Genomic DNA, 26,649 nt, shown 5'->3' with positions numbered 1-26,649 from the left:
TTGAAGGTTGGACACTTCAGGTCATGCGCAGTATGAGGCCGGGTGTATGTGTCCTGGCTTCAGAGAGGTCTGCTTCACATGACTGGAAGTGCCCGGCATTCAAAAGCGCAGTCACAGCGAACACAGGTACACGCGGCACCACTCGTGACGCTGCATTAAATAGCATGATAGTACACCCCTGTGGGGGTGCTAACATGCTAAGAGGGTGGCTAGTCGAGGGATATAACACCCTTGGGACTAGTCCCTGCACTCATTAGCATAAGATAAAATATCTTTAGAAATACTTTTTCTAAAGATCCCTTTATCTATGCTAGTGTAAACAGGGACGTTTAGGCAGGAATTAGCAATATGCACCCAGAACTGCTCGTGGTTCTGGCTGCATATTGCACCTGACAGGTTCCCTTTAACTATCCATGGTTATGACCACTTGCAATTAACTAACTAACTGTGATTATGTGCGTGGTCATAACAATGGTTATGTAAGTTTCTGCAATGCCCTGAACATGAGGTAAGTGACATAGTGAATCAGAAGAACTATACTACATTTCTGATTGGAGGTATTTGCTAATATTCTTATTATTACACCTACTACATCTTAGGATAGGAAAATACCCCTTTAATGCTCTAAATTAATTTTTCTTTACTGCTGGATCCACTTCTTGCTTTGCCTTACAAATTTGCTTATATACGTGTAGTGCAATTTAAAAAAAATAAAAATAAAAAATAAATAAACCATTTTGTGCAAAACTGCCTTAATACCTGTATTTCTGGATATATAAGTATGTATCAATAGTAATACTACAGGTTTTAATTCTGACTTGGTCATCATACATGGTTTATAATGTGTAAGACTGTATGAGATGACTGAAAGCCATTTCTAATTTAACACTGTAAGTGCAATCACCTAGTTAAAATGCCAACTTCATTATCAAGCATCTGACCAGCAAGAAGTCTCCAGTAGGTAGAAGCATTCTTGTGTGCGGATGGGAAGTGGAAGGGTGAAAGGAACAGAGTGCTAGAATAATTACAAGTGACAGCCCTGACATTATCATCTTATGAAAGCTGGATAGTTGAGGCCTAGCAGGCCAGGCAAAGCCTCGGTCAGGCTGTTGTCAACGTTATTGAATAAAGATGTGCTTTTAATCGCATTAGAAAAGGGCTGAGGAAGATGAGTTATCAGGCCAAAGAACCCAGGAGTAGCATTAAAAGAAAAGGCCAGGAAAATGTCTGTAATACAATCACCATTATATATTTAGCTACTGGCGAAATAACAGGTCAGGAAACAGGAAGACAGTTTTTGCCTTTGATTGCAAGGAAATGTGTTTTCATGAACATCCTGCCTTCCCAAGACGTGGCCTCCCCTCCTGTGACATCGTATTGTTAAGTAACACAATCCCGAAGAGATAACGGCCCCTCAATTTCGTGTATCTGGTCACGGTGCTTCACTTCATGACATAATTCCCATCCCTGCAAATTATGAGGATGATTTCTGTGTTATCCTTTTAAGTATGACAGAGATTTTATGAGACTGTTTTCTATTCATTTATATCACACTGAATTTGGTGAAATATCCTATTTAGTGATTACAAAGAGCACTATGCTCCAGTCACCCTTTGTGCTGAACAACCTTAATTTCTTTCCTACGTATATTATTCTAGCCTGTGCTCATTTACCAGTGTGCGTGCCAAGATAAGCTGTACCAGCCATGTAATTATGCTTAAAATATATGAAATGATGCAGAAAATCCTGTGCCCTGCAAATAATATACTAGCATGTGTGCTCATGCACTGTCTACATGCACAGGATATTCTGGGCTTCACCTATAATTTCTCCCACACTAAATTATACATTTTTCCATATTTTACAGCTACAAAGTGTGTGGGTGTGTTATACCTTAGTATGGCTTCAAAGATGTTCAAGAAATAATGCACTTTGTTAATAGATTTTATGACCGTACTGTTGTGCACTTAGTCTGTTTCCCCAATAATACTGGTTAAAGGGGGTTTTCTGGTTTGTTTAAAAAACTGACAGCAGAAAGCCATAGGGATAAAAGAAGAAAAGAGGGTATACAGTACAGTACTGAAGGTATACAGTACTACAGAGTTAGCGATCTGACTGTCTCCGCCAGAATGTTAGCAGTAATGAAACGACCATGTTTAGTGCGGCCACTTATTGGATGCCAAATCAGGAAACTGGTGGTTTGGATATCTTACAGTCTATCAGAGGCGCGGAGGATTCCCAGGGATAGTATATCTCCTATTCTTTTTTGTCCCAGTGGCTTGACAAGGTTGGATTTTTAAATAAGCCCAAAATTTCTTTAAGGCCTCCAACACACATCGGTGAAACACGTGTGTGTGTTTGGTCCATTTCCGTATATACCAGAGACACGGACAAACGTGCACCAATGTTAATCTATGTTTAAGGTCACACTTGCGTTTTCATAATGTCTGTGTGTCCGTCTCCGTGATCCGTATGTGTTTCCGTTTTTCATGGCAGCATGTCCGTTTTCTGCACGGAACACGCACACACGGACACCATGAAAGTCAATGGTTATGTGCGCACAAGTATCTCAGTATGCTCCGTGTACGTTTTGTGCTTTTTTCTAGCGATGTCGGTCATTCTTTCTTTTCCTGTGTATGTCAGTCAATCTCCCTCAGTCTGTCGGTCGGTCTCTCTCTGTCTGTCTGTCTCTCTCTCTGTCTTGTCTGTCCCTCTCTCTGTCTGTCGGTGAGTCCCCCCCCTCTCTCATACTTACCGATCACTGGCGCGGCGCTGCACGGCGTTCACATTGCTCCGGCGGCTTTTACTATTTTGAAAAAGCCGGCCGCTCATTAATCAATCTTGTATTCCCTGCTTTCCCCACCTACCGGCGCCTATGATTGGTTGCAGTGAGACACGCCCCGACGCTGAGTGACAGCTGTCTCACTGCAACCAATCACAGCCGCCAGTGGGCGGGTCTATAATGTGCAGTAAAAAAAATAAATAATTAATTAAAAAAAAAGGTTTTGCGGTCCCCCCCCATTTCGATACCAGCCAGGGTAAAGTCACACGGCTGAAGGCTGGTATTCTCAGGATGGGGAGCTCCATTTTATGGGGAGCCCCCAGCCTAACAATATCAGCCAGCAGCCGCCCAGAAATGCTGCATCCATTAGATGCGACAGTTCTGGGACTCTACCCGACTCTTCCCGAATTGCCCTGGTGCGTTGGCAATCGTTGTAATAAGGAGTTAATGGCAGCCCATAGCTGCCAATAAGTCCTAGATTAATCATTGCAAGCGTCTCCCTGAGATACTTTCCATGATTAATCTGTATGTTACAGTAAATAAACACACACAACAAAAAATCCTTTATTTTCAATAAAAAAACAATAACAAAGACCCTCGTTCACCAATTTATTAAGCCCCAAATACTCATCCATGTCCGGCGTAATCCACGGAGGTCCCGCGTTGCTTCCAGCTCTGCTACATGAAGGTGACAGGAGCTTCAGAAGAACACCGCTGCTCCTGACAGCTCCACGCAGCAACTGAGGTGATTATCGCGATCAGCGATGACGTCAATCAGGTTACTCGTGGCCACTGCTGGATCCTCCAACTGTGACAGCAAGTCGCCCGAGTGACAGTGATGAAGTCACAGGTGAGTTGCGGTCACGGGGGGTGGACTCCAGCTAGCCGCGAGTAACCTGAGTGACGGCAGCGCTAATCGCGCTGCTCACTGCAGTCACTCAGGGGATTAGCGGTCACCGGTGAGTCCTTCACGGGTGACCGCTAATCAGGACGTGACACAGACAGAGCCGCGGGATGAGAATGAAGTCGGGTGAAGTTCACCCGAGTTCATTCTCAGTGCGCGACTCTGTCTGCTGTCTGTGGATATTCATCAACGACATTTTACATCACACACGGAACATTTCACACGGAAAACACATTCACACGACAGTTACAAATCTCACGCACACACGGGCATTACACACGCACACGCGGTTAGCATACGCCGTTCACATAAATGCCACACGGACCATAAAAACGGATCACGGACCTGAAAAACGGCCCGTATTACACATGCGTGGTTTTCAACGGATGTGTGTTGGAGGCCTAAAAATAAATGTCAAAATGCAAAACAGTTGGCACAAGTGTATTTGTGTGATATTTTGCAATAAAATTTTGGAACATTCAGCTTAGTAATCTCCTTTCATTACATAAAAAACAGAATTGGAGTCAGATCCTGTCAACAGGCCAAGTATTATGGCTCTATTGTACTCCAATCTTGTTTTCTACTCCAGTCTTGATTGACAGTCCCTCTGCACTTAGATACGCTTGTTATTGAATTTGATTAATCTTTTAACTGCAGTGCACCATGTTAGTTCAGTCAGGGACTGGAGTTCATCTCTGGCATCCTTAATTATCATGAATTTGTCAGGCACGCTTGGTACCACCTCAGAGGGGGCAGATCTGGCCAAGAGTAGTGTTAAACATTTGAAGGTGTTTTATTTTAGAATTCTTTTGAGAACACCTTGATGAATCAGACCCATTGTGTCAGTCATTAGAAGAGATACTCTCCAAAGTGCAAGTTCAAACTTTGGAAAAAAGATGACCTTCCTGAGTGCTCTTACCATGCTTCACCATTCCAAACGGTGTAAGTCCACAGATTGCCCAAACCAGCTTTAGTATTCCTATTAAGGAGAAATTCCATAGTTTTCAGGAAATCTCCCTCTTAACAGTGAATGTCTGCTGTAATCTTAGATTTAAGGTCACTGAGAGCCTGCAGAGGAATTCACACCACACAATATAGTTGGTATGAATTCCTTTCCCAGTAAGAGCAGGTGCACATGTGTTGTGCTTTATTTTTACAAGCCTTTTTTTTTATAGATCAGTATTGGCTTAATCTCTTAGTAAAATTCCTAAGTATGCCATTGGCTATATTAAAAGCATATGCAGAAAGCCTGTGACGTTTATCCATTTTTTGGGACTTCCCCTCCAGCCCCTCCTGTGTTTCAACTCCATAACTTCCACAGTTTTTGTCACGTACCAGATACAGTCAGCCATTGTTATCAATACTTTTATTCTGTTCCCGTGTTTCACAATATCAGCTGCTGACCTTGGTGTAGACATGCTTACAGGCTCTTGTTACTCATATAGAAAAAAAACATAGTTATAGAAAAAGCATATAGAAAAATATATATTGTATTCTCACAGTAAAAAAGCTAATAGAAAAATATATTGTATTCTCATTGACAAACAGACCTCATTTGGAAACCATAGCAGTGATATACACTCTTAACACTAGAAGTCCCAGAGAGGGGTCAATTAATATTTCTACCATTGGAACCCTATGGAGCTCGAAATTTCTGGGACTTCTAGTGTTTAAAGGGGTTATCCCTGTTAACAAAATCTTAGTCTCTGGGTGCAGTTTGTCCAGGTTAACCGCTAAATTTCCACTACTGCTCATGGTGTCTGATTTTGGCTGCCGTCATGGGAAGTCTGAGGATCTGAGCGGGGCGTTTTGTCCACACAGACTGAGCCGCTGAGCTTGGTGATAGGCTTTTATGCTGTCAACTTAACATCAGTGATACGGCCGTTATCAAACACCAAAAGCAGCAGCAGAAACTCAGCGGTGAACCAAGGAGGGTCCGTAAAGCATAGTTTGAGGGGATTATAACAAACTGAGCAAGGAGACCGGAATTTTCTAAAAATTGACAACAGCTTTAAATTGTATAAAAGCAATAATGCAAGACTAAACAATCTTCATTCTAAAATAACCTTGTCATAAACCTTGCTATGGGCCTGTTCACTCTTAAGCTGGGTTTACACACTGCAACATCGCAAAGGACATCGCTGTAACGTCACCGGTTTTGTGACGTAACAGCGACCTCCCTAAGTCTCTGCTAAGTCGCTGGTGAGCTGTCAAACAGGCAAACCTGGCCAACAACTCAACAGCGATCCGGACCTGCAGAGCGACCTAGCTGGTTGTTGGGGACGTTGATAAGCAGCCTTTTGAAAGGGAAGTTGCTAACAAAGTCTCTGCAAAGTCTTTCACACACTGAAACTTTCCAGCGATGCATGCTGCACAGCGGGAAACAAAGGACCTAGGAATGGTCCTGAACGATTTGTAACGATTACAACTTCACAGCAGGGGCCGGGTCGCTGATAGGTTTCACACACTGCAACATCGCAAACAACATCGCTATTGCGTCACAAAACCGGTGACGTTACAGCGATGTCGTTTGAGATATTGCAGTGTGTAAACCCAGCTTTAGAGATTCTGGCACGCTTCTTCCATTTACCGTAGATCTTCGAGGGGGAAAAATGCTTCATATAAATAGCAAAAGAATTAGGTACCTAAAATCCTATTTGCACGTTACATTCTTTAACCCGCATGTGTTCCTCCCACAGCATTTTAACTGCAGTTTTTATCTTGAGGACAGAGGCACAGCGGCAGAAGAAAAAAATAAAGAAGCAAGCCTTATCAAAATCAAAAATGCATAAAACAAATGATATAAAGCATGCAGAGTTTTCTTCCATTGATTCTGTGCTAATATAATAGCTTTGTCTATATCAAATCCCAAAGCTGTAAGCCAACAATACTAAGCAATTTAACACCAAGCTATAATTTCTGTATATCTTTATAAATGTATCCTGCCATAAAATAGCCCTGTTATATATCAGCTTATGTTGCCATCTATTACAGTTGTAATCACAATTTTGCAACAAAGGCCCCCTCCTCTACCCACTAAAAAACAACCTAGCTGAATATTCCACTCGGCATATGCTGTCCAGCTTCTGCATTCACCTAAATATCAGTGGAGTCCTAAGTCATTATCTACTGTACATTTCAGAAAAGTCATTTATCAACCTTTCACAACTTAGCAGTTACAGTGGGTGAAATAAGTATTAAACATGTTACCAAGTAAATATATATATAAAGGTACTATTGACATGAATTTCACACAAGATGTTGGTAACAATGCATCTAATCCATACAGGCAAAACAAAAAATCAAACCACAGATGTCCATAAATTAAGTTATGTGTAATCATAAGAAATGTCACAGAGGAAAATGTATTGAACACATGAAGAAAGAGAGGTGCAAAAAGCCAGGGAAAGTCATGACACCAGCTGAAATCTATCAGTAATAAGAAAGCAATCCAGCCACTTAGTGAAAAATAATATCATGGTTCAACTGATGGCCTATAAAAAGATATATCATTACCAAAATGCCACAAAAGAAACATCTAATGATAAGAAAAATCAGTGAGCTAGCTCAAGATCTACACAATCTTACTGTTGCAACATACTCATTCTAGTGATCATCATTGGAGTCGTAATCCAGAAGGAGAAAGAACATATTTTCAACATAAACTGGCCACAACCTGTTGCTCGCTATATGATTTGAAACAGATGAATGAAAAGAATTATCAGGAGAGTTATCCAAGAGCCAATGACCACCTGTGGAGAGCTACAGAAAAACTTGGAATCAGAAGGTATAATTGTTTGAAAAAACAACAATTAATGCACTCAATCTCACTGGTGACAACGGAAGACTTCATTGCTGAACAAACAGCATGTTTAGTTTGCTCAACTACACTTAGGTGGGCTTACATGTTGCGATATCGCTAGCATCGGCTAGCGATATCCAGCGCGATAGCACCCGCCCCCGTCGCACATGCGATATCTGGCGATCGCTGCGGTAGCGAACATTATCGCTGCGGCAGCATGACACGCACATACCTTGTCGGCGACATCGCGGTGACCGCCGAACAATCCCTCCTTCAAGGGGGAGGTGCATTCGCCGTCACCGCAACGTCACCACGATGTCACTAAGCGGCCGGCCAAAAGAAGCGCAGGGGCGGAGATGAGCGGGACATAATATCCCGCCCACCTTCTTCCTTCCGCATTGATGGTGGACGCAGGTAAGGAGATGTTTGTCGTTCTTGTAGCTTCAAACACAGCAATGTGTGGTGCTGCAGGAACGACAAACAACATTGTATCTGCAGCTGGAGCGACATTATGAAAATGAACGACGTGACACAGATCAGCGATTTTTGACTGTTTTGCGCTCGTTCATCGTCGCTCCTAGGATTTACACATTGCGATGTCGCTACCGGCGCCGGATTTGCGTCACAACAACCGTGACCCCGACGATATAGCGGTAGCGATGTTGCAATGTGTAAAGTACCCCTTAGACAGACTTGTGATATACTGGGAGAATATAGTCTGGTCAGAAACTCTCAATTGGTTTCAGAGAAAGAAAATAAAGCTGCTAGAATGGCCCAGCCAATCACATCACCTGATTCCAATAGAAAATTTACTTGAAGGAACTAAATGTCAGAGTTCATAGAAGGAGCCCACGGAACCTACATGGATATGAAGAGTGTTTGTGTGGAAGAATGGACCAAAATCACACCTGAGCAATGCATGCGACTAGTTTCTCGATACAGGACGCGTCTTGAAACTGTTATCACCAACAAAGGCTTTTGTATGAAGTACTAAATATATTTAAGTAAGCGTCTTCCAAACTTTTTCCCTGTGTCAGTTCTCATTATTACACATTACTAAATTTATGGACATCTACAGTTATGTTTGATTTCTTTGCCTGTGTGGTTTGACTGGGTTGTTACTGACACCTAGAAGAAATTCATGCCAATAGCACCTTTGGAAATATATTTACTTAGAAAACTCGTGATGTGTTCAATACTTATATCACCCAACACACAGGTAGGCCAATCAATGTGTGGATGAAGGACCACCCCATCAAAACCCTGTCATGGCCAGCCCAATCTCCAGACCTGAACCCCATTGAAAACCTCTGGAATGTAATCAAGAGGAAGATGGATAGTCACAAGCCATGAAACAAAGAACTGCTTACATTTTTGCACCAGAGTGGCATAAGGTCACCCAAAAGCAGTGTGAAAGACTGGTGGAAAGCATCCAAAGACGTATGAAAGCTGTGATTAAAAATCATGGTTATTCCACAAAATATTGATTTCTGAACTCTTCCTGAGAACTTGTTTTCTTCGCAATGAGGTCTGAATGCAATGCATTTTTTTGTTATTTTGACTATTTCTCATTTTCAGAAAATAAATACAAAATGTATTGCTTGGAAATTCAGAGACATATTGTCAGTAGTTTATAGAATAAAAGAACAATTTACATTTTACTCAAAAATATACCTATAAAGAGAAAAATCTGAAAAACTGAAAATTTTGCAGTCTCTTAATTTTTGCCAGAGCTGTATATATATATATATATACAGTTAGGTCCAGAAATATTTGGACAGTGACACAATTTTCGCGAGTTGGGCTCTGCATGCCACCACATTGGATTTGAAATGAAACCTCTACAACAGAATTCAAGTGCAGATTGTAACGTTTAATTTGAAGGTTTGAACAAAAATATCTGATAGAAATTGTAGGAATTGTACACATTTCTTTACAAACACTCCACATTTTAGGAGGTCAAAAGTAATTGGACAAATAAACCAAACCCAAACAAAATATTTTTATTTTCAATATTTTGTTGCGAATCCTTTGGAGGCAATCACTGCCTTAAGTCTGCAACCCATGGACATCACCAAACGCTGGGTTTCCTCCTTCTTAATGCTTTGCCAGGCCTTTACAGCTGCAGCCTTCAGGTCTTGCTTGTTTGTGGGTCTTTCCGTCTTAAGTCTGGATTTGAGCAAGTGAAATGCATGCTCAATTGGGTTAAGATCTGGTGATTGACTTGGCCATTGCAGAATGTTCCACTTTTTTGCACTCATGAACTCCTGGGTAGCTTTGGCTGTATGCTTGGGGTCATTGTCCATCTGTACTATGAAGCGCCGTCCGATCAACTTTGCGGCATTTGGCTGAATCTGGGCTGAAAGTATATCCCGGTACACTTCAGAATTCATCCGGCTAATCTTGTCTGCTGTTATGTCATCAATAAACACAAGTGACCCAGTGCCATTGAAAGCCATGCATGCCCATGCCATCACGTTGCCTCCACCATGTTTTACAGAGGATGTGGTGTGCCTTGGATCATGTGCCGTTCCCTTTCTTCTCCAAACTTTTTTCTTCCCATCATTCTGGTACAGGTTGATCTTTGTCTCATCTGTCCATAGAATACTTTTCCAGAACTGAGCTGGCTTCATGAGGTGTTTTTCAGCAAATTTAACTCTGGCCTGTCTATTTTTGGAATTGATGAATGGTTTGCATCTAGATGTGAACCCTTTGTATTTACTTTCATGGAGTCTTCTCTTTACTGTTGACTTAGAGACAGATACACCTACTTCACTGAGAGTGTTCTGGACTTCAGTTGATGTTGTGAACGGGTTCTTCTTCACCAAAGAAAGTATGCGGCGATCATCCACCACTGTTGTCATCCGTGGACGCCCAGGCCTTTTTGAGTTCCCAAGCTCACCAGTCAATTCCTTTTTTCTCAGAATGTACCCGACTGTTGATTTTGCTACTCCAAGCATGTCTGCTATCTCTCTGATGGATTTTTTCTTTTTTTTTCAGCCTCAGGATGTTCTGCTTCACCTCAATTGAGAGTTCCTTAGACCGCATGTTGTCTGGTCACAGCAACAGCTTCCAAATGCAAAACCACACACCTGTAATCAACCCCAGACCTTTTAACTACTTCATTGATTACAGGTTAACGAGGGAGACGCCTTCAGAGTTAATTGCAGCCCTTAGAGTCCCTTGTCCAATTACTTTTGGTCCCTTGAAAAAGAGGAGGCTATGCATTACAGAGCTATGATTCCTAAACCCTTTCTCCGATTTGGATGTGAAAACTCTCATATTGCAGCTGGGAGTGTGCACTTTCAGCCCATATTATATATATAATTGTATTTCTGAACATGTTTTTGTAAACAGCTAAAATAACAAAACTTGTGTCACTGTCCAAATATTTCTGGCCCTGACTGTATACAGTACAAACCAAAAGTTTGGACACACCTTCCCATTCAAAGAGTTTTCTTCATTTTCAGGTCTCTGAAAATTGTAGATTCACATTGAAGGCATCAAAACTATGAATTAAAACATGTGCAATGGAATACTTAAAAAAGTGTGAAACAACTGGAAATATTTTCTTATATTCTAGGTTCTTCAAAGTAGCCACCTTTTGCTTTCATTACTACTTTACACACTTTTGGCATTCTCTTGATGAGCTTCAAGAGGTAGTCACCGGAAATGGTTTTCTAACCGTCTTGAAGGAGTTCCCAGAGATGCTTAGCACTTGTTGGCCCATTTGCCTTCACTCTGCACCCCAGCTCACCCCAAACCATCTCGATTGGGTTCAGGTATGGTGACTCTGGAGACCAACATCATCTGACGTAGCACCCCATCACTCTCCTTCTTAGTCAAATAGCCTGTACACAGCCTGGAGGTGTGTTTGTGGTCATTGTCCTGTTGAAAAATAAATGATGGTCCAACTAAATGCAAACCGGATGGAATAGCACGCCACTACAGGATGCTTTGGTAGGCATGGTGGTTCTGTATGCCTTCAATTATGAATAAATCCCCAACAGTGTAACCAGCAAAGCACCCCCACACCATCACACCTCCTCCTCCATTCTTCACAGTGTGAACCAGCCATGTAGAGTCCATCCGTTCACCTTTTCTACAAAGACACGGTGGTTGGATCCAAAGATCTCAAATTTGGACTCATCAGACCAAAGCACAGATTTCCACTGGTCTAATGTCCATTCCTTGTGTGCTGTAGCCCAAACAAATCTCTTCTGCTTGTTGCCTGTCCTTAGCAGTGGTTTCCTAGCAGCTATTTTACCATGAAGGCCTGCTGCACAAAGTCTATTCTTAACAGTTGTTCTAGAGATGAGAAACGGTGTCCAAACTTTTGGTCTGTACTGTGTGTGTATATATATATATTTATTAAGCAGAGTAGGCCATCGTACATTTGCGCTTTCACATACCCCCCCAAATATTTGAAAGCAAATGGAAACATGTAATGCAGCATGAACACAGTGATTGTGGTCTTACTGAAGACCCTTAAGGGTGTCTTACACACTGCGATGTCGCTAGCGATCACACCCGCCCTCGTCGTTTGTACATCACGGGCAAATCGCTGCCCGTGGCGAACAATATCGGAGGAATGCGTTACACGTACTTACCTGCCTAACGATGTCGCTGTGACCGGCAAACAACCTCTTTTCTAAGAGGGCGGTTCATGCGGCGTCACAGCGACCTCACACAGCAGGCAACCAATAGAAGCGAAGGGCGGAGAGCAGCCGGATGAAGGTCACTCCCACCTCGTTGCTGGAGGACGCAGGAGTGTCAAACGTAGCGATATGTGCTGCCTCAGGAACGACGAACAACCTGCATCCAGAACTAGCAACGATATTTTGAAAATGAACGATGTGTCAACAATCAACGATGTGGTGAGTATTTTGGATCGTTAGCGGTTGCTTGTACGTGTCACACGTAACAACGTCGCTAATGTGGCCGGATGTGCGTCACGAATTCCGTGACCCCAGCGACATCTCGTTAGCGATGTCGTTGTGTGTAACGGGGCCTTTAGTGTTCAGAATTATATCTTTTTCATGGCCTCCCTAGAATATGATGGCTCTAAAAATGCCTGCCACATGCACTATGATACTATTCTCTTACACAATGTGCCCCTACAGTACCCCATGTTTACATAGTATGATAACCCCCACAGTGTTCCCAACAGAGTATGATGCCACTACAGTATCCCACATACAGTATTTTGTGTCTCCCACAGAACAATGCCCCCAAGTACTCAGCACAGTATAATGCCCTTGCAGTGCCCCTCACACAATAAGATGCCCAGACCAGCTCCTCTACACAGTATGCCTCCAAAGTTCCATATCTCACAGACATACATGAGACCACGCATTCACTTAAACCCCCTACTAGGATGCCCCCACAGTATGATTCCCCCAGTCATCCTTCTAAATTATGATACCACAACCTCCCACAGGATGATGCACATGCTATCACCCCACACACAGTATGATACCCTGTTGCTTCTCCCCAGAACACAGAATAATTTATTTACAGCTCTGCCACATAGTACGATAGCCCCCACAGTTCCCAAAGATAGTCTGATGGCCAACTCACAAAAAAATAATCACCTAACCTAATTTCTCAATGTTCAGCTTCAATTTATAGAACATGTGTACTGAGACTCTGGGTGATCTAGTGACTCAGAAGTGCAGACTGAATGGAGGAGCAGGGAGCTGACGACTCCCTGCTGCACCATTGTATTCAACTGTTTCTGCGACTTGAGGATGCAGATTTCATTGAGTTTGACGTGCTGAGTGGGTGAGAGTGGTGTCGTATGTCAATGGGCTCTCCTGAACCATGACCCGCTTAGGATACATGGTCAAGTCGCAAGCTATTCAATATTTATCTATAGCCACTAAACAAAAAAATGTAAAGTCTCTTCAAACAGCTGATTGTAGGGGGTGCCTGTAGTTGTTGCCAACATTTTAGTATTGACTGCCTATTCTAAAGGCTAATATATCAACTGGTTCAGCGGATGATCTAATGTGTAAGGGGCTCCGGCTGAGTGACAGTCAGGTGAGATGTCGATCTCGCATGTCTGATTCCAGACTTCCAATCACATTGTCCTAACTGAAATAAGCTATTGGCTAACGTCAATCAGTGGATTTCTCATAGTGTACACAGGAGCGCACCTGTGTATGGGAAAGTTGGCTGAGGAGGTTGTCTGCAGAGGCATCGTTCGCTGGGCAGACATCTAGTGTGTATGGCCAGCTGTAGTGTAAGCCATAAGTTTTAAAAGGCCAGATAGCCCTCTAACATATATTTTATAATTTATATTTCAATTAGATTTTTATTTTATTTTTTTTAAATATTTAATGCTTTAGTCAGCATGCACCAATAGTAAAAAGTGCCAAATTATTATGTGTCTGCAGCAGCTAAGAACTGTACTGAGCAGAATTGAAATTCTAAGCACATTCTCTGTATTGTCAGCATTGTCCGGCTGACATAAAAGTCGACACCCTGTTAATTGTTGTCCTAATGAAATAAAGTGCATTAGTTGAGAGAGAGGAAAGAGAAAATCCAGAGACCTTAAAGCAATGCCTGAGGAACTCAGTCTATGTAGGAGGACATTAAGGATATGGAAGCTTTCAGACTGAGACTAATGGATCCTCAACAGATGGTTCTGAAGGAGCAGAAGGCTAAGGGCAGGGGTGGGGGTAGAGGAAAGGTAAATACATAATGAAACATTCATGGAGCTTTTATAGAGCAGGATGAAGGCCCTTTGTATCTTGTAAGCTTCCATCTTTATCCAGATAACTAACAGTTCTCCTTCGATGATGTCTCTCTTTTACACTTGATATCAAATTTGCTTGAGACGTAGAAGGACAGTTTTTAGTAGTTACTGAGATACATCAGTGATGTTCTTGTAGCCACTTTTTGAGATCTACACTTCAACACAGGAAAATGACAACATATGAGCTTTATCTAAAGCTATCTCAGAAAACCCTACAAGAAACATCCATGCAGAAGAGTTCCCGATGGCATCTCAAAGGTTATAAATGTCAATATTAGTATCTTAGTAATTATTTTTATTTTTAGCCTGGTTCCTCTTGAGAGCTGCTAACATTAGGTGCATGTTATTTATGTATTGTTTGCATCACTCGGTAGTTGGCACATTCATACATGGCTCTTTTTGCTGTCTGTACATTAAGTTAGAGAATTAAAAAATAAAACTGTTAAATATCAGTATCATTAATGTTTTTATTTGTTATTTGCCATAAACTCCTAAAATATTCTTTTGAGTGGGCACAATGCCGCTCACAACATAGAGTAAAAGGCACATATGGTATAAGCTCCAGGCTCTCACTTCTATAAGTCCTTTCACCCTCTGTCGGCAATTAGGTGGCACCAGGAGGGCGACCTGCAAGTGTAAGGCTGCTTCACCACATGTCTCCTAAATTAAGTAGGTGGCACTTAGTATATTTCAAACCCATAAGGGTTACTTTGCACGTTGCGACATCGCTACTGCTATCTCGTCGGGGTCAAATCGAAAGCACATCCGGTGCCGGTAACGACGTCGCAACGTGTAAAGCCTAGAAGCACCGATAAATGATCGCAAAAGCATCGAAAATCGGTGATCTGTGTAGTGTCGGTCATTTCCATAATTTCGCTGCAGCAACAGGTACGATGTTGTTCCTCGTTCCTGCGGCAGCACACATCGCTGTGTATGAAGCCGCAGGAGCGAGGAACCTCTCCTTACTTGCGTCCCGCCTGCAATGTGGAAGGAAGGAGGTGGGCGGGATGTTTATGTCCCACTCATCTCCGCCCCTCCGCTTCTATTGGCCGCCTGCCGTGTGACGTCGCTGTGACACCGCACGACCCGCCCCCTTAGGAAGGAGGCGGGTCGCCGGCCAGAGCGACCCGCTAAGGCAGGTATCACAAGATATTGCATCTGCGACGGGGGCGGGGATTATCGCGCTCGGCATCACTAGCATCGGCTAGTGATGTCGCAGCGTGCAAAGTACCCCTAAGACTAATCAAGAAATGATCGACTGGCACTATGTAAAATATATTTCTGTAATAATATATTTAATTCCTACATTCAGGACTATGACAACTTATTTACGTTACCAGATTGACAGTCTATGACTTTATGGTGCTTGCCATATAGCTACGAAAATGAAATGTTTATGCTATTATATCTGAAAATGCCATTCCGTAATGTGTTTCTTTTGATTGAATACAACAATGAGATATGATTGTTTGATATGTCTTTAATAAATATTTCAATTATCTGCTTTCTTGTAGGTGCTTTTCCAGGTCTGACCACCTTGCCCTGCATATGAAGAGGCATATTTAAGGACATTTTGAGGCAGCATAGGCTCTTATGTCTTGGGAGGACCAAGAGTTCCAATGGACACTTGTCATTTTGTCCATGACATTTGCAGGACATAGAGACCATTTTTACATGTAATACCCTGTACACAAAAAAATCATAACAAGTGTTCATGCACAGTCACATGCTCCGATATATTTGTCTGTCTGTTATGCCTTACCCTCCAGCCTGATTGAAAGAGGTGCACAATGGTGGAGTTGGATGATTTGGAAAAACAACTGCATACCAGGCATTTTGAAGCCTTGCTATGGATATGAAGATCAGGAGAGCAGTCATCTTAAGGGGCTCTGATGAACTCACCTTATTGAAACTCAGAAGCTGCTAAGAAGCCACCTTCAAATTGCATTGTTGTAGCACTAATATTTTTTCTTACAATATGTTATTTAAGAGGAAAAGAAAAATGGATTTCAATCTAGGAAACCAAATTCGAGCCTGTTGGGTCATATCTGAAGACTCCTGATAAGAAAGCATTGTAGATCTCCTTGGATCCTATCAAGTGTTCTCCACTGGTTTGGCCTCATTCTAGAGCTTTTAAAATAATTTTAGCTCAATGCCATAGGCCCTACTGACAGACTGGTGGGGTTAGAACAATTAAACCATTAAAGTGATTCTCAGATCTATTTCTCATAAGGACATATGGATGGAGGAGCACTCATAGAATTCCCACTTATTTATTTTTACTTCTGTTGGCTGTAGCACATCTTATGCACTAAAAACTTACATTAGCCACTGATGTTGACTAAGAATGGAGCTTATCTGTTGCATTAGATCACCCTTCCACCAGTGAGCGCACTTCCAAAGGTTTAACAACCTTTCCCTTAATGTTTTTTTTGTCGGTTTCCCCTTTGTTTTTGTTTGAGAAGCTTTTTCATAAGCTCTTACTACGTGCGCTACATGGACAAGTATCTTGGTGAACTATTGAATCTCCATCTGGACAGTTTTTGCTTGAATTGGACCAGCGACCTAGACTTGGCTCCTTTCATCTAATGAGCGGCAAGCCTTCTCCTACTGAACTTTCCAAACATTGTGCTTGATCATTGACTTCTCCTAACAATATAACTAGTTAGAAACTTGATGTTATTTCCAGAGCAGCTGCATTTTTGTACTTAATATTACCTTTTGAGTGTCAACAACGAAAAGCCAAATATATAATATCAAACAACATTGGGTAATGAAGGACACTTTAAGCAAGTTGATTTTGCCCTACTGACTCATAATGCAGACACATTCTTGTTTACGGAGGTCATTGATTGGACACTCAATCATAATTTAGTGTGTCAAAAAGGGTAAATATTGACAGAATTTAGCCAGGTTATTGGTAATTTTTCCACAGGGTTATTTCAAATGTTACAGAGTACAGGTCTTTTATGACCTTTTCTTGGTAAATCCAAAAGTTATAGAAACCTAAACTTATCTCATGAGTGCATAGTCAATCGATTTTCTATGTACATATTACTCAAGTCAGTTATCACTGGTCTTTACTCCAAAGACTGCCTATCAGACCATACCAAGTGGTCAGTTCAAGTAGGTGTGGTGGGGAACAGGTTGTATATTTTGTATATTCCGGGACCACCCTTAAGCAGCTAGTAAAATTGCACATTCAGTCCCAATTTGTCCACATAAACACAGCTCTATTACCCTAAGCGGTGGACATCTTTTTAACTTGTTTTGACTCCTTGACTGTTAAGCAAAAAAAATAAAAAAAACAAAAAAAAAATAAAAAAGGAAAAAAGTCAAAAGCAAAATATATCATAAAAATAAAAAAAAAATATAAAAAAAACCTTAAATATTTGAATCTTAACACCAAAATGAATAGATTAATAAATGAAAAGAGTACCTTTGGCGCTTGAGGCCTACACCTAAAGATGCCAGTGGTTCGAGAATTTCCGTTGATCAACCCCCTCTGATTTCTAAAAAATCTTTAAAGTTCTCTTGAAAATGAGATCTGGATCCTGCATACAAAAATCATTTCACTCCCAAATATTTATAACTTTTTATTATTTTATTGATTTAAATAAATGGGTAGGATGTGTAATATGACCGGAGACCAAAACATAAGAAGATTATAGGTGTTCCTAAGAATCTGATGGAGGAAGAAAAAGAATAAAAAAAGTTTAATTCCAAAGATTTAAAAATCAAAATGTACTTACTATACCTGAAGCACTGCTTGTCGACAATCCTTGTAGTCCTCTGCTTCTGCATACTAGATATACATATTTGAATGTTGTAGCCATTCTGATGGAATTTTAATGTTGTGGGTAAAACCAAGGAACATTGACGCATACGGTGTAACATAAAACATGACATTATTGCTATACTGTGCATTCAGGAGGCACCTTTATTGTACATATTTGTAACACAGATGGTTGGCTATGGCGCATGTAAAGTAGAGGTAATAACTCACTCAGTTGGAAACTCTTCCCACCAGCTCAGTATACCTTTTAGGTATACAAATTTTAGGAATGTGGACACTAATTTATCTTTTAATACCATTATTACAACTTCTGTTGGGGGGTAGGTCTTTTAGCACTGTTTCAAGCTCTTTTTTGGGGTAAGAATATACAGATCAGTATTGACCCAAATGTTTGTGTATATTTTATAACACAAAATTGTTGAGGATCTTTTTTTCTATGCCAGGGCTGCATTACTGCAGAAGCTGCAAATTCGATGCAGCACTTTAACTGCTTTAGGCCATCAGATTACATGTTCTGTATTTATTTGGAGAATAAATTGTAATATTAGTTGCAGTCATTTAACCCTATTCTACCCCATTTTGATGCCAGTCATTGCTCTACTGCATCTTCCTGAGTTCCTCCTCAAACATTCAATGAATGGACAGCTTAAAAGTGTTATTTTGCCATATATGTAAGCCAATTTAAAACCACAATTCAAGGACAAAATGGAGAGGTGGCCACACATGCACAACTCTCCATTTATTTGTAGTTGAGTTCCAAACGTTCCTGATCATACACCCAATGTTGGAACCTGGTTTTGTCAGACATATGGTTATTCCATAAATGTGCAAAATAGGTAGAACCCCTTTACGGTGATTGTCTAGTTCAAATTGCAACTAGTCAATTAAAGTATAACAGGAAATCTTTGCTTTATATCACATATTATTATTACTTAAGACAATGAAGGTCTTTTCTTGTATTTATACATATAGCCCGCCCCACTTCCATTGGAATCCAGTAAATTTAATTCTGTGAGACCTTACCTGACTTTAGTATATAAATTAATGGTAATTTTTAGTGAAATTGAAATTGAGAACTTTTAGTTGAATATTCTCATTAATTAGCCATGTTATATCTCGTACTAGAAAATGCTTTCCTGCTATCCCAATAAGGCATTCTGATAAAGACTTTCCCTAAAAAAAGAAAAAGTCTAAGCTTTTGATTTGCTTTCTTTTATGGTCACTTCTATCATGTCACAATGATACACCATCTGTGAGTGATATTGAAATTGACTGTCAGTACATCAAGGCCTCTTTGGCTATGCCTAGTTTATAGTGCGTTGGGCATCATGAATTACTTTATAGCTAAAGTGAAATGGATTTGAACAGAACGATTGGTTCATTATTGCATAGTTCAAACACCTCAATATCATCTTTAATATTTATTATGTGTTTTCCTGGCTGCTTCATGGGTTTGTGCAGCAGATTGCAAAAAGCTTCCTCCTTTGAATGTGAAATAGTATCCATGGGAAATGTTTTATGAAGCGTGGGATAGCTGATGCTCTTCTCATCTCTGTAGCTCTTCATAAACACATACTGTATTCTTAGTTTTTGTTTGGATCCATTTAAGGTGCTTCTATAGAATATAAATTTCAAACAATCTTATCCAGTTATTTTCAACCCCTTTTGAAGAATACAAATCCATTGATCAAGAAGTGGCTATCCAGGGCCAGTTTTAGGCAACAATACAAATACTTATGTATATACACATAAACACACAAATATACAGAGTACATACATACATACATACAGAGATATGCATACACAGAGCCTATACTGTACATACAGAGATATGCATACACAGAGCACATACATACAGAGATATGCATACACAGAGCCTATACTGTACATACAGAGATATCCATACACAGAGCACATACATACAGAGATATGCATACACAGAGCCTATACTGTACATACAGAGATATGCATACACAGAGAACATACATACAGAGATATACATACACAGAGAACATACATACAAAGATATCTATACCTAGAGCACATACTGTACATGCAAATATATGCATACACAAACCACATACATACATACAGAGATATGCATACACAGAGCACATACTGTACATACATAAAGAGATATGCATACATATAGCACACTGTACATACAGAAATATGCATACACAGAGCACATACTGTACATGCAGATATATGCATACACAAAACACATACATACATGCAGAGATATGCATACACAGAGCACATACATACTGAGATATGCGTACAGAGCACATACATACCTACATACAGTACATACATACATACATACATACGGAGACATGCTGCATAAATAAAGCACAAACATATAGAGACCAATCTGTTTCCTCTTATTCTGTTCTTTTAGCATCTCGCACTGTACAGGACCTGTGGCAAGTGATATAAATATAATGTATTTCTTTTATTGTGGGCCGTAGTATATAAAATAAGCACTAGTGTTTCTTGATGCATTTTTTTTTATCTATGATGAAATACAAAATTATATCAGACATGTTACTCTTAAAAAATATACCCTTCCCAAAATCATGACAATACCTTACAGAATAAGGTAGTCCTACCAGCCACTCAAGCATGTCTACAAGACCACATTGATCTGCATGCCAGAACAAATTTATAGCATGAGTGAACTGGAGAGGACAGATCAGGCTTTATTTGGCAAAATCATGTATGGCAAAACAACATAAACACAAAGTAATGATTAATGGACTCAATTAGCTTAGTTTTCTTAACAACATAGATAGTAATTCAGCCCTGCAAAGTTTAATTGTAATTCTTGTAGCTTTTGCTATAAGTACCTACATTTTTCTTTCAAAGTGTGCCAAAGCAGTTGCGGGTATATTAAGTTTTGGTCTGTCCCACTATTTACAGTGTAGATTGGCATCATTAAAGGGGGTTTTCTTTTTTTCTAGAAACCACCCAGTATGGCTAGAAAGTAAAAAATGTACTCATCCTCTACTCCTCCCTCTTTTTTAATTTTTGCCCATGCTGGGGAGGTTTTTATGTCATTTTTCTTACATGATTTCACATGCCCTATGATATAGTTTGTTCTTCCTTAACAGAATATACAATGTGAGAGGGGATCCTTGGTTTGTTGTGTATACAGTTAGGAATCTTCTACAAATGTGTGACTTTATTCTGCTTAATTCAGTGTTCATATTTTGTAGGCAAAATTGATAGTGATGTGATTGACAGGAGTTGATTACAATCTAATAATTACGGTTATGCATTTCTTAGCTACCATATTGTTGCTTTTGCCTATCATTGTTGAACAAGGTATATATTAAAAAAGCTGGGAATGTCATGTTTTTTACCCATTAGTGCTTCACGGGAACCAAGGGAAAGGTTCAGGAAATCTAGTTTTATCTATTCTTCTAGTAAAATTTATTATATTCTAAGTAGCTGTCATTTAGAACAAATGGAAATTCCACCACTTAATGATCTTCTTTTAATACACTTCACATTCCCATTTAGGTAACATTTTTTTTATAAGTTTACCCAATTGCTTGTTGGAACTTGGGTCATCCCCACTCTCCCCGGAGTGTACCCTAAAACGATCACTTTATGACAAAGCCTAGTGTAGTATTCCATTAATGTTGCACTTTTTTCAATCTTGTATTGAGATCAGAGAAGCTGAGAAGGTAGACCTCTTTCCTCTACCTTCCTTGCATGAATGAAAGGGAAGAGTGATTGCTTGCTTTGTAAACTCACCTATTGGTAACTCTTGGTAAGCAGATATTCAATGAGTAGGAAGTATTTCTGCTGCCTTATTTTCAAATATCAAGAGTGGAGTTATGTAGTTAGAACATGTAGAAGCCTGAAGTTACATTGTTTTTTTAATCCACTATCATAAGAGAAGGACCAGTGATGCAATGCATTGCCTGGGCCTGTGGCACTGGAACGATAAAACATAATTCCTTTTATCACTCCCTTTCAGGCCTGATTTGTGTGTGCAAAAAGTTGAAGACCATTCAGAATTTTTGAATATACTGTTTTATCTCTACAACTGACTATTCAGTCCTTCTGTAACTACTGTTCCTATTTAGAACCATTTTAATGGTGACACCTGACGTTTTGTGAGTAGTTTTGGGTTATAATACCACGGCACCCAATTTCTGATCTATTTATTCTAAATTCTTCCATTGTTCTGCCATGATGTCTTCGAGAGGAATATGTATCACATGAAACAGTTTTGTATGTGTTTAATGTCCTGTATACACTCTGAGGAGTTTCTTTTATTCGCTTTCAAAAGTTGACATATTTTTGATAATTTCATGTAAAAGCAAACTTCCAATGAAGAGACTTATTTAAGAAATGATATCATTCAGAAGATTATTTATTCCTCAGAAATTGAAGAAGGTCCAGAACTTAAAATGCCCTTTTATAATAGTAAGAAAAATGGTATATTCCTAATACTGTTCAGTGTTTGTAAAGCTGGTGATACTGCTTGTTAGCTGTCATCTTTTCTTTACAGACAAGGGTTAATTGTGTACGTTAAAGAGAGGGGGGCCTTATAACATGGATTAACATTTTAATGCCCAAGTTTGCCATGCAAGAAAGAGGGTGATTGTTTCTACCCCATGCTTTTTTCGAGACCCTTTGGCGTTTTACGTTATCCCATCCTATGCAGTTACTTTATAGAGGGGAGGCCTACACAGGTTCTGAATAGCAAGGAGATAGGACCACCAATGCTGGCTGGATCCCCTCTCTAAGGTCCCCATAGATGCCTCATGGTTTGCCTCCATGGTATGTACACCCTTGACCACAATCTAAAGAGTATACATTATTTTATACAGAAAAATATAGTTTAATTGCAAATTAATCTACAAAATGAAAAAATATCAATGCACAATCAGGTTGATTCTGGTGATAATATCTGTACTGGTAATGCTAAACATTGTGGTCAGTAATTGAAGCTTATTGGATTGCTGAAAGGTATCACAGCTTCGGATTGATTTCCATTGGAGTTACTGATTTAGGACCAAAATACCTGCAGAAGAGGAACAGATTCATCAATTTGGACATATTGACGAGTTCTGTCATTCCATATGATGCAGGTTTGCAGTTAGTTTTGTTGATTGGACAAGTAATTGTATGCAAAAAGCTTGTTACTGAATGTGAAAACCTAGAAAAGTAATGTAATGGCCTGTAAAATTATTGGTACACAAACGATCATTTTACATATGACAAATTATTGTCCATTTAGATAAGTGGGCCATAAATTGCCTTAAGGCTCAGCATAGCTCTTGTGTTCTGGTCCTTGATACTACATTGCCAAGATGTATTGCTAATTCGAATTGCACATTTCTAAATCACGTTTGTGCTAAAACATGAAAATGCGAATATGAGAAAATTCTGAATGCTTTTCACACTTGAGAAAATTGCTTGAAGGAATTTAATTTTGCACTATAATTTTAGAGATTTTTATTTTCCTGTCTTTTTTTGGCCAGGCGTGTCGAACAAGTGCTTATGGAGAGACCCTCAATTATATTCTCTCAGGCCTTTATGGTATTTCTCCTATATCTCAGAAATACCCAATTTATAGCTCTCCGTTCTCCCTTTATGATTTTTTTGTGTTTTTGTTGATTTTGTTACTTTTTATTTTTTAGTCTTTTTTTATATATGAATATATTACTTTGTCTTTTTTTGCTGTACAAAAAGTCTTAAGATTTAAATAAAATATTATTTGTATTATATGATGGTGGTATGTTAATGTTACAAAATTATTAATGAAGAAAAAAATTTATTTTTGTTACTGGTCTGTTTCATAATTCTTTTTTAAATTGGTATATTGTAAGATATCTATGCAAAAATGTTATGTGACGCATTTTTATTTAAGAATGTAATATGTGTAATAAACAGTAGAATGTGTTTGGCCTGGAAATGATCAATTGTCTCTTGTATTATTTGAACTTATTTGAGCTCAGAACCAGAGCAAAAGATGTTTTTGGTGTATATTGTAGGCCTGGTCTCAGACAAGGGCCTCTGTTCAAAACAATTCACTCTCCCGGGGCTCATGTGACATTATTACTAGTGATAGGTGAAGTTGCAATCAGACGCGCCCCCAGCCTGAGTGTCAGCTGACTGCTTTCAATCACAGATGCAATGTGTGGGTATCGTGGCATAAAAATAAATAAATGAATAAATAAAATATTTGGCGTAGGGTCCCTCCATATTATGATTCCCAGCACAGATAAAGCATACGGCAACAGGCTGCAGCCCCCAGTCGTGTGCTTATCTTGTCTGTGTATCAAAATGAAAGAAATCACATTCGGCTTTTTTTTTTTTTTTTAAATTATGTAAATAAATAATTTAAAAAACAGTATGCGGTCCCCCCAATTTTGATACCCAGCCAGTGATAAAGCCCGACAGCTGAGGGCTGGTATTCTTAGGCTGGGGAGACCCAGCCTAAAAATAGCAGCCTGCAGCTGCCCAGAATTGTTGCATCTATTAGATGCGACAATCCCAGCACTTTATCCGACTCTTCCTGATTGCCGTGGTGCGGTGGCAATTGGGGTAATAAGGGGTTAATCGCTGCTCACAGCTGCCACTAAGCCCTAGATTAGGGATGGGGAGGGTCTATGAGAGCCCCCATTGATAATCTGTAAATAAACACAAACAGAATAAATCCTTTATTAGAAATAAAATACAAAAAACACCCTTTTTAACCACTTTATTAACTCCCAAAACATCCCTGCAGGTCCAACATAATCCACATGAGGTCCCACGACAATGCCGACTGTGCTACATTACTGTAAGCACAGCGCATAATCATGGTACCTGACCACGCGCTGTGGACTTCAGGCAGAGACTGAGCAGCGAACAGTGGTGACATCACTCAAGTAAGTTTTGGGCAGAGCTGGAGGTTCCCACGGTCCTCCACCTGTGACTGCAGGTCACTTGACCTCAGGTGACTTCATTAAACCAAGTGACTTCACCTCAGGTGAGGTTACTGACTTTACTGAGAACTCCTGAGGTCAGGTTACCTGTGGTTACAGGTGGCCAGCCATGGGATCCTCCAGCTGTGCCCATAACCTTCCTGAGTGATGTCATCGCTGATCTTCCTGAAGTCCACAGTGGGTGGTCATGTACCCTGATCGCTGTGTCTTCAGTAATGTAGCAGAGCCGAGATCGTCGTTGGACCTTATGTGGAATAAGTCGGACCTGCAGGGGTGTTTTGGCAGTTAACAAAGTGGTGAAAGAGGGTGTTTTTTGAAGTGCAAGTGCCAACACCGCTGGAAGGGCACAGGCACTGGAAGTGAGTATAAATGTTATTTTAACAGGGTCAAACATTGAGCTTGAGAAGGTATTGTCTGCTTAGTGGAATGCCCCTTTAAGCTTTTCCTGTTTGACGTTAAAATAGGCATTTTAGTTTGGGTTGCCTTACTTACAATGATTATACAGATATTCTTGCTCGAGTATACAACATATACAACAGCTGTAGATATATGCTATGGAGAAAAACTATTGAACAGTGAGCAGATGGTGTTGTGTTAACTTTTAGAGTTCCCTTAACTTTTAAGGTTCCCTCACACTGGTGATGATTCTCTCATGCAACAGAATCAGATGTATTATGAAAATGATACTCATGATCAAACTCTTCTACATTTTGAGCTCAGTGCCAATCACTGGGTTCAGATTCTCTCACATAAGAGAATCGGAGTACAGGTGAGGAAAAGATGGAGAGCTTAATATACACTACAGTTCAAAAGTTTGGGGTCACCCAGACAATTTTGTCTTTTCTATGAAAAATCATACTTTTATTTATCAAATGAGTTGCATAATGAATAGTAAATATAGTCCAGACATTGATGAGGTTAGAAATAATGATTTTTACTTGAAATAATAATTTTCTCCTTTAAACTTTGCTTTCGTCAAAGAATGCTCCCTTTGCAGCAATTCCAGCTTTGCAGACATTTGGCATTCTAGCAGTTAATTTGCTGAGGTAATCTGGAGATATTTCACCATTCCATAAGCCCCTCCCACAAGTTGGATTGGCTTGATGGGCACTTTTTGCGTACCATAAGATCAAGCTGCTCCCACAACTGCTCAATAGGGTTGAGATCTGGTGACTGGGCTGGCCACTCCATTACAGATAGAATACCAGCTGCCTGCTTCTTCCCTAAATAGTTCATGCATAATTTGGAGGTGTGCTTTGTGTCATTGTCCTGTTGTAGGATGAAATTGGTTCCAGTCAAGCGCTGTCCACATGGTATGGCATGGTGTTGCAAAATGATGTGATAGCCTTCCTTATTCAAAATCCCTTTTATATAGTACAAATCTCCCACTTTACCAGCACCAAAGCAACCCCAGACCATCACATTACCTCCGCCATGCTTGACAGAAGGCGTCAGGCACTCTTCCAGCATCTTTTCAGTAGTTCTTCGTCTCACAAATGTTCTCCTGTGTGATCCAAACACCTCAAACTTCGATTTGTCTGTCCATAACACTTTTTTCCAATCTTCCTCTGTCCAATGTCTGTGTTCTTTTGCCCATATTAGTCTTGTCCTTTTCTTAGCCAGTCTCAGATATGGCTTTTTCTTTGCCACTCTGC

The 26,649-nt window shown here is 40.1% G+C and overlaps 1 protein-coding gene across 1 annotated transcript in view; it reads left to right on the top strand.

Annotated features, from left to right (window-relative positions):
• KLF7 (KLF transcription factor 7) overlaps window positions 1-23,876 on the top strand; it is a 242,007-nt gene extending 218,131 nt beyond the window's left edge. Inside the window, exon 4 of the mRNA XM_075317720.1 lies at window positions 15,763-23,876. Within this exon, the coding sequence (XP_075173835.1) occupies window positions 15,763-15,814 (52 nt within the window). The 3' untranslated portion in view covers window positions 15,815-23,876. The remainder of the gene's footprint in view (window positions 1-15,762) is intronic.
• The last annotated feature ends 2,773 nt before the right edge of the window (window positions 23,877-26,649 follow it).

This window comes from Anomaloglossus baeobatrachus, chromosome 7 (assembly GCF_048569485.1).
Source record: "Anomaloglossus baeobatrachus isolate aAnoBae1 chromosome 7, aAnoBae1.hap1, whole genome shotgun sequence".
In the NCBI taxonomy this organism is placed as follows: domain Eukaryota; kingdom Metazoa; phylum Chordata; class Amphibia; order Anura; family Aromobatidae; genus Anomaloglossus; species Anomaloglossus baeobatrachus.
This window is presented reverse-complemented; position numbering and strand designations above follow the sequence as displayed.